The 9123-nt window shown below is 40.1% G+C and overlaps 1 protein-coding gene across 1 annotated transcript; it reads left to right on the top strand.

The window, feature by feature from the left end:
* The first annotated feature begins 4663 nt into the window (after window positions 1-4663).
* On the top strand, window positions 4664-8170 carry HYPK (huntingtin interacting protein K). Its single transcript, XM_075207838.1, has 4 exons — window positions 4664-4891; window positions 5281-5336; window positions 6860-6911; window positions 7634-8170. Exons 1-4 carry the CDS (start codon window positions 4730-4732, stop codon window positions 7727-7729), a joined length of 366 nt encoding a protein of 121 aa, XP_075063939.1. The 5' UTR covers window positions 4664-4729; the 3' UTR covers window positions 7730-8170.
* Window positions 8171-9123: the final 953 nt, after the last annotated feature.

Raw genomic sequence — 9123 nt, 5'->3', positions numbered from 1 at the left:
TCATGTATTTGTTGTGATAGGCACATTTTCTGGATGTCACATAAGATGCAGCTTAGTTGTTCTTAGCCTATGGGTATGGACCCAAAACACAGATACTTATCTCTTTTAGATGGGGTTTCCATGATCAGCTTTTGGTTAACTTGCTTTTGGTTTATGTACTACCAACTAGTAAACTAATTTTTAATTATATTTTACTATTATTTTGTACAGTTCCCTATTCATTATATTTATAACAATAATATATGTAAATGAGTAAAGTCAATAAAGCAAGTACACTATGCCTGGTTCACAGTTGCAAACAATACAAAACCTTGATAGGGAAAATAAACATTATAACAATATAAGCAATCTGTGTTTTGGATTCAGACTGGTTTCCTGCACTGAAAGGTGCTGAGTGTGTACATGAACACTGTTAGAGATGTAGTTAAGCTTATTAACGCTTAATTTAGCCAGGATAAGAATACAGCCATCAGCCATGAAATGACAATAGGATCACCGGATGTAAGAACACGGACAAAAATATAATTACAAATCCCTGTCCAATAAGGTGCAGTACATCCAACATCACTGTGTCATGTAGGGTATGATGGCTTGGGGTTACACGTCACCCTACTAACAAAACTAGAAATATTAACACTTTTTAGATATATTTTCTAACACCCTTAAATATTCTCTGGGCTGAGACTTATATCCTGAAGGACTTTCTTCCATCCTGAGCACTGAAGTTTATAGGAGGGAAAAAGTGTATTGAATGGGGCACCTGGTTGGATGGACCGAGCTCCTATCTAATCAGGAGTCTCATTCAGGTCATAATGCTTGTCCTATACAGTTAGAATTTCTTGCATGATTGCAGTTTTAAGTGGTAGCTATTGTGGTAATGGTGGTCCTACATAGGGCTGCAACTAGGGCTGTACAATAGGGGGCGACCACCCAGGGCACAAAGCTGAACGGGGGCGCAGTTTATGGATATTTTAGGTTAAGTTGGTTAAAACTAAGGGGTAGGGGGTGGCATTTATCTTTCTCACACCAGGAGCTAACATTTTAAGTTACGGTTCTGGTCCTACATGGGGGCACTAATAGTACTGAGGGAGTTTGTATCTTCATTGTAACACTCACCAACAATGAATCCCCAAAGAACTTTTGGGACAAGTCTCTGGACATCCGACACCAAGACCAAAGCATTAGCCAACCTCTACATGTAATCCACAAACTCCACATAGTGCTCTATGGCAGTAAACAGCTAATTTATGTTTTGGGGAGGCAGGAATGATGAGCACCCTTTTACCAACGACTGAAAGTCCCGATCAGAATACCAAGTCATGTGTACACACTATACACGTTTTTCACGATTGACGTCAGATCTGTGTTCTTCATCTGTCATAACCAACGGCTGAAAAGATCTTGACTCTGTAAACTCTATGGAGATCTGCTTACACTGCTGCTCCTGTGTGCATATACACTTCAGAATTTGCCCGATATCTTACCATTGGTTATACAGATTTTTAGTCCGGTTATAAAATCATATGAAACTATACGATGTGCTTTGGAACAATAAAACATGATTGTGGGAGCGTACACACTAATGCAATATCAGATCTAACAGTCGTTTAATATGTGATTGACACGATGATACGGTGGAAAAACCTGTAGTGTGTACCCAGCTTAAGCCTGCCCTCCTCCATACTGTCACAGTGTATTTCCTCACACCCATGTGTAGGGTTTCCATGTTTTGTTTTCTTTCTTTTCCACCTCAAATCTTTAATGTTTTGGGGATAAAGTTCATTGTCATGGCAGAGGGACTTTGAAATTAATTGCAATTCATCTGATCACTCTTCATGACATTCTGGAGTATATGCAAATTGCCATCATAAAAACGGAGGCAGCAGACTTTGTGAAAAATAACATTTGTGTCATTCTCAAAACTTTTGACCATGACTGTATACTTGCCAACATAGACTTGCATACCACCCAACATTTAAGCTTTGTCACGATGGCTGTGGCGAGGTCACTCTGAAATGTCTAGCATTTCTGAAGCACTAGGCCGGCCCAATGCCACCCTGTTCCTGAGACACCTCTCCATTGCTGCCCACACACCTTCAGAAAGCTGGAGGACTCCTGGACACAGTAGGAGAGTCATTGTATGACTTAATAAGAGAAACACTTCCCCCCTTACATGGCCACCTGCTGGGACGTACTAAAAGGAATGACAGCTTCAGTCTGCTAAAAGGAATGCCAATAGACTTCTATGATAGAAAAATTTAATTTTATGTATATTTTAAAAACTCATACTTTTCAAATATATCTTTCACCCACTTATTGCTAAGGTACTTGGTCATGTTTTACATGTGGAATGACGGACGATTACTATGGAATGACAGCTGTTTTCTACGCCATGTCAATGCAGAAATGCCAAAACAATTGCTTTGCTGTCATGGAAAACACCCCTATTTCTCACACATCCCCTAATCCCTTTGCATATGCGTTCCCCCATACCTGTACCCCACCACACAAGTCCCATAATGTGGAATGACGGAAGATTACTGTGGAATGATAGCTGTTTTATACGCCATGTCAATGCAGAAATATCAGTAAAAACTTGCATTTCTCCCAAAAAACACCCCTATTTCTCCCACATCCCCTAATCCCACACACTAATCCCTTTGCATATGAGCTGCCCCACACCTATACTACACCACACAAGTCTCATAACATGGAATGACGGACGACTAATGTGGAATGACAGCTGTTTTATACGCCATGTCAATGCAGAAGTATCAGTAAAAACTTGCATTTCTCCCAAAAAACACCCCTATTTCTCCCACATCCCCTAATCCCACACACTAATCCCTTTGCATATGAGCTTCCCCACACCTATACTCCACCACACATGTCTCATAACGTGGAATGACGGACGATTACTGTGGAATGATAGCTGTTTTATACGCCATGTCAATGCAGAAATGTCAATACATTTGCATTGCTGTCATGGAAAACACTCCTATTTCTCCCACATCCCCTAATCCCACACACTAATCCCTTTGCATATGCGCTGCCCCACACCTATACTCCACCACACAAGTCTCATAACGTGGAATGACAGCTGTTTTATACGCCATGTCATTGCAGAAATATCAGTAAAAACTTGCATTTTTCACAAAAATACACCCCTATTTCTCCTACATACCCTAATCCCACACACTAATCCCTTTGCAAATGCGTTCCCCCACACCTGTACCCCACCACACATGTCTCATAACTTGGAATGACGGTAGATTACTGTGGAATGACAGCTTTTTTATACGCCATGTCAATGAAGAAATTTCAGTAAAAGCTTGCATTTCTCCCTAAAAACACCCCTATTGACATGGCGTATAAAACAGCTATCATTCCACAGTAATAGTCCGTCATTCCACGTTATGAGACTTGTGTGGTGGGGCACAGCTGTGGGGGAGTGCCTTTACAAAGGGATTATTGTGTGGGATTAGGGGATGTGGGAGAAATAGGGGTGTTTTATTGGGAGAAATGCAAGTTTTTACTGATATTTCTGCATTGACATGAAGTATAAAACTGCTGTCATTCCACAGTAATCTTCTGTCATACCACGTTATGAGTCTTGTGTGGTGGAGTATAGGTGTGGGGGAGCGTATATGCAAAGGGATTAGTGTGTGGGATTAGGGGATGTTGCAGAAATAAGGGTGTTTTTTGGGAGAAATGCAAGTTTTTACTGATATTTATGCATTAACATGGCGTATAAAACAGCTGTCATTCCACAGTAATCTTCCATCATTCCACTTTATGGGACTTGTGTGGTGGGGTACAGGTGTGGGGGAACACATATGCAAAGGGATTAGTGTGTGGGATTAGGGGATGTGTGAGAAATAGGGGTGTTTTCCATGACAGCAAAGCAATTGTTTTGGCATTTCTGCATTGACATGGCGTATAAAACAGCTGTCATTCCACAGTAATCTTCCATCATTCCACGTTATGAGACATGTGTGGTGGGCTACAGGTGTGGGGGAACGCATATGCAAAGGGATTAGTGTGTGGGATTAGGGGATGTGGGAGAAATAGGGGTGTTTTATTGGGAGAAATGCAAGTTTTTACTGATATTTCTTCATTGACATGGCGTAGAAAACAGCTGTCATTCCATAGTAATTGTCCGTCATTCCACATGTAAAACATGACCAGTACCGTAGCAATAAGTGGATGAAAGATATATTTGAAAAGTATAAGTTTTTAAAATATACATAAAATTTCATTTTTCTATCATAGAAGTCTATTGGCATTCTTTTTAGCAGACTGAAGCTGTCATTCCTTTTAGTACGTCCCCCACCTGCTGCAGGAAAGACATATATATGGTGGAGTTACATGCATGTACGTTATTCACTGCAGTAATGCACAGCCTTTATTATATTTAAATGCCAAATATTGGCTTTAATTGCTATTTAAAATGCCCTTTAACGTCAACTAATTCAGCCCTGGTGATTACAATTGGCGAATGTGAGATGTACAGAGGTAGACATTTATCACATCGTGAAAGGCGTCAGGCAACCCCAGTCTCTAGGAGACTATTTTTACTCCTAGATGCTCCATGTTACCAAACTCCAACATGGCCGCTGCAGCTTCACGTCCCGGCCGTAAGACAGGCAGTGATGTCACAGGACGGCGCTAGCTGCCGGATGTACGGATCCATGCTCTACTCACTTGTCGTACGGTGTAGATAGGAAACATGGCTGCGGAAGGGGATGTGGAACTGGAGCTGGAGACGGAGGAGAACTGCAGCGAGCGGCCGGCGGATAAGCCCCGCAAACATGACAGCGGGGCGGCGGATCTGGAGAGGGTGACGGACTATGCGGAGGAGAAGGAGATCCAGAGCTCCAACCTGGAGACGGTGAGAGGCTGGTAGTGATGAGCCGCAGGGGGAGGAGGGTGCCAGACCTGGGCATCTGTATGAGACTGGGGAAGAAGCTGGAGACCACAAGGGTTTTATGTCTAAGTGGGATTGTGTGTAATGTGTATGTGAAATGCAGTTTGCTGGTGCCAGGGAATATGGGCACTGTAAGATGTAGATAGAGGACTGATGGTTGTGGGTGGCATGTGTAGGCTCCCAGAGGAAGAGATTCTCCTGTGAGGTCGTGGACAGGCACCAGTGTTTATATGGATTAGATTACAAAGTATGGACCACAGGTCACCTAAGTCTGCTTTAAGGTGGCACCACTTCTCGAAGTTTGTAACTATATCATAAGCGCTATAACATTATTATATTTTTTTCAAATTTAGGCCATGTCAGTTATTGGAGACAGGAGGTCAAGAGAACAGAAAGCAAAACAAGAAAGGTGAGTTTGATCTTACTATGGCAACTACATTTCTTTTTAAAATATAAACAATTGCAGTCCATGGGCAATTTTTTGTTTTCAATATGGAATTTTCATTATTCACAATAAAATGTAAGTGCACACTAATTAAAGGTAGCTTTGAAATTAATTTTATTCTGCTATCAACAATACCAAACTATCATCATCATTTATATAGCACCAGCATATCCTATAGCGCTTTACAAATGGAAACAAACATGGTAATAAAATAATACTTAGTATTATAGACCGACGAGAGGTAAGAGGGTCCTGCTTGCAAGCTTACAATCTATAGGATATGACGTTAAGTGCTACATATTGCATATTAGTCTAGCCAGACTGCAGAGGTAAACGTTGGTGCAGCCCAAAAAAGTCCTGTATCTGGAATGGAAGCAGGTAATTAGTGTAGACGAGAGACACATAATGGAGGTTTCGAGTTGTGAGATATTTTGAGACAAGTGAAGAGATGCATCACTCTCAGTGGAGTGTTGAGAATGAAAATCTGACTTTAGAGGGTCCAATAGGTTGTGTGAGGGAAATGTAGACAATTCTCTTAAAAAGCTTATTTTTCAGAATAGGAGAGATTACTGTGTGCTTGAACAGACAGGGATCTACTGATTTGTGAGGGCATAGGATCAAGAGGACAAGTAGTAGCGTAGGAAGATGAGAAGAGTGTGGGATCAAATAAAGAAAGGGTGTAGGGAAGGAATTGAACTGGTTGTTGAGGAAGAAAATAACATTTCTCTAAGGGGTGTGAGGGAAAATGAGCAGGGATTTCTGTCAAATCGTTTCAGAGACACCTTGTGGCTAATTGAATCCCCGACCCACGTAGAATGATGTTTCAGGAAAATAATTTCCCTTTCTCAAGGACGTTGTCTCACACTGTTTGAGAAACGAAGATTTATGGTGTATATCATTCTAATGTTATTGCTTGTCTTGGTATATGGCAATTAGCCAAGGCACACCAGTCGTTTCCCTTTGTGGCATGCACCCTTCGTTTTCTTGAGGTATAGATCAAAGTTATAAGATGTGACTGATGACTGAAGGGCCTGTATTATGTGTGTCTTGTTTTCAAGGTGCTAGCATTTTAGGGCTTATGCACAGATACTCTTTGTCCATGCGGCTAACTGCTAATAGGTTTATTGAGGTGTTAACTGTACACATGAGCATTCACAGTGAACGCCTGATGTACATGTATAGAGTATCTTATTTCCCATACATTCACCTGTCAACACTTTTAAAAACTTGTATGTTTCTACTACACAGGGTTCAATGAAGGCTATTTGTGGTGGCGGGTAAGCATGATGAATGCAGTCAGACCAAATTTAGCATGGGGAAATAGAAATGTGTATGAGTCCTTATAAAAGTTATTAAATACAGTAGTATCTATTTCATGTAAATATCTATCCAAAGATAGGCGACCTGTGGATGCTGCTCTAATTACGAGAAAGCCGATGATCACCATGCCTCATGTAATAACTGAAATAAATTCTTTCTGTTTTCAGAGAAAAGGAGCTGGCAAAAGTTACAATCAAGAGGGAAGACGTGGAGCTTATTGTGAGTGTGAATTTGGGTTTGGTGATGACCATAACTGCCTGCGACTATAAAAAAAAATCTTAATATTTGTCTAATGCAAGATTAAAATTTAAAACAAATGTATACAAATAAAAAGAAAGTCTTCAGCATAATGAAGATAACATTTCACAATTAAATAAGAACTTAAAATTGTGTGTGTGTAATGTTGGGTAAGTTATGATAAAATAGATTTGTGCTTACCTGTATGAGACGTTAATGCAGGTCTGTTTCAAACACACAGCGTTGCTATTGATATATTTTCCCCATAAACTCGTCATGCATTCAATGTACTTCTAGCTTTGTATTTTATCATAATTTAATAAACTCCACCCAAAACAAATAATTTTTTACTCTGTAAATATTTGTAGGATAATTTTTTTTCCCAGTGTGTTGGCTCCCATTGTAGCTGTCTTAAGGGCGATTAAATTTATCACAGGATTCCTATTTTCATGTCTTTGATGGCATTGTTTGTTTTTTTTTGTTTTTTTTTTGATGAATACCTTTTGTTCTAGTTAAACATTGTGGTTAATATTACGTGTAGCTATCTGTCCATTCTATACACTGAGGAACTGTTATTTCCAATTTAAAAAATAAAAATGCCTCTATACTCCTTATAGCATTCTTCTCCTGATCCAATTATCTAATTACCATTGTTTGGATGATTTGGGTTTCCAGATATGACTTATATTTTCTTTCCAATTCAGATGAATGAAATGGAAATCCCGCGATCAGCAGCAGAACGAAGTTTGCGGGAACACATGGGAAATGTAGTGGAAGCTCTCATCGCACTCACTAACTGAACCTCTGTTAATCGCAGATAGAATTATCTAATGCCGTCTGTCCACATTTTCCTAAGGAAACCTACAGCGTTAATTGGAGCAACAGTGGGAACCAGAAATCTAAGGGACTGTTCATTATTCCAGAGTCGGCATCATGTGGCGTTTTAGCTGCTGTGGACATACAAGCCCCAGCATTCCCTATCAGTCTCTGTCTGGAAGGACATGCAGGAACTTGTAGTCCCACAACACCTGCAGCACCACCGGTTGCCTAAGCCTGTATTCAACTATAATGGTTTATAACACATTCTGTTTACCTTTTGGTATAATTAATGGACAAATTCAAGTGACACACTGGGACATGCTGACTTTTTTTTTTTTATTATTCACTTGACATTAAAAAAAAAGTGCCAGAGTTACTGTGTGTACTAACTTATTTTGAATAAAAGTAAGTATTATAAATGTTGTAAAGGACTTATTTGTGATATGCGTGTAATTAAAATGTTGCTCAAGCACAATTATGTAGTATGAAAGGTACATTTTAATAACGCCAAAAATAAAAGCAATCAGTGACATTAACTTATTCAGGAATATCTTATACACTGTTCCCCATTACTATGTATTGATTCGTCTATGTGAAAATTGGCACTTTTCCATGTGTGTTTATATTAAAACCTGGAGAACTAGCAAAAATGTCCACATTTGATCAGTATGGAACTTCTTTCCATCAATGTCTGTTTGCCTAGACCAGGCCTGTCCAACCTGCGGGCCTCCAGATGTTTGTGAAACTACAAGTCCCAGCATGCCCTTCCAGCTATCAACAGGTTGTCTACTGGCAAAGCATGCTGGGGCTTGTAGTTTCACAACACCTGGAGGGCCGCAGGTTGGACAGGCCTGGCCTAGACCTTTAAGGCCTCTTTCCTTTTGCTCAACATCCAGATAAAAGAAATTGGTGGTAAAATCAAATCAAAATTATATTAAGGTTTTACTGGTCACAGCATTACCACATCTATTTGTATAGTCTATAAAACCCAGAACCTGGATAACAATGCAGACTGATGTTTTAAAATAAAATTACAGCTATAATTATAAACAAGAGAAGTATATTTGGGCAAGATATTATAGACCCACCCTCCACACCACCAAAACGTTTATCCACTATAATCTTCAGCTCAAATAAGTGCAATATCCTGTTTGGTTTCACCCACCTCTTTCCTTTTCGTTTCCCTCTTAATGCTGGGACAAGGCTAATCTTCCTCTTATCACTCTGCTTCTACCTCCTGTTTCACTGGCTTCCTATCTCCTGTAGAATCCAATGCACGCTCCTTCCCCTCACCTACTATGCCCTTGCTCTCTACTACCCCCTTCAATTCCAATCTCATCTCCCTCCCAACCAATGCCCTTGACCAATGACTGAT

This window comes from Mixophyes fleayi, chromosome 4 (genome assembly GCF_038048845.1).
Source record: "Mixophyes fleayi isolate aMixFle1 chromosome 4, aMixFle1.hap1, whole genome shotgun sequence".
NCBI classification, from domain to species: domain Eukaryota; kingdom Metazoa; phylum Chordata; class Amphibia; order Anura; family Limnodynastidae; genus Mixophyes; species Mixophyes fleayi.
Note: the sequence above shows the minus strand (reverse complement) of the source record. Positions and strands in the feature narration are given on the sequence as shown.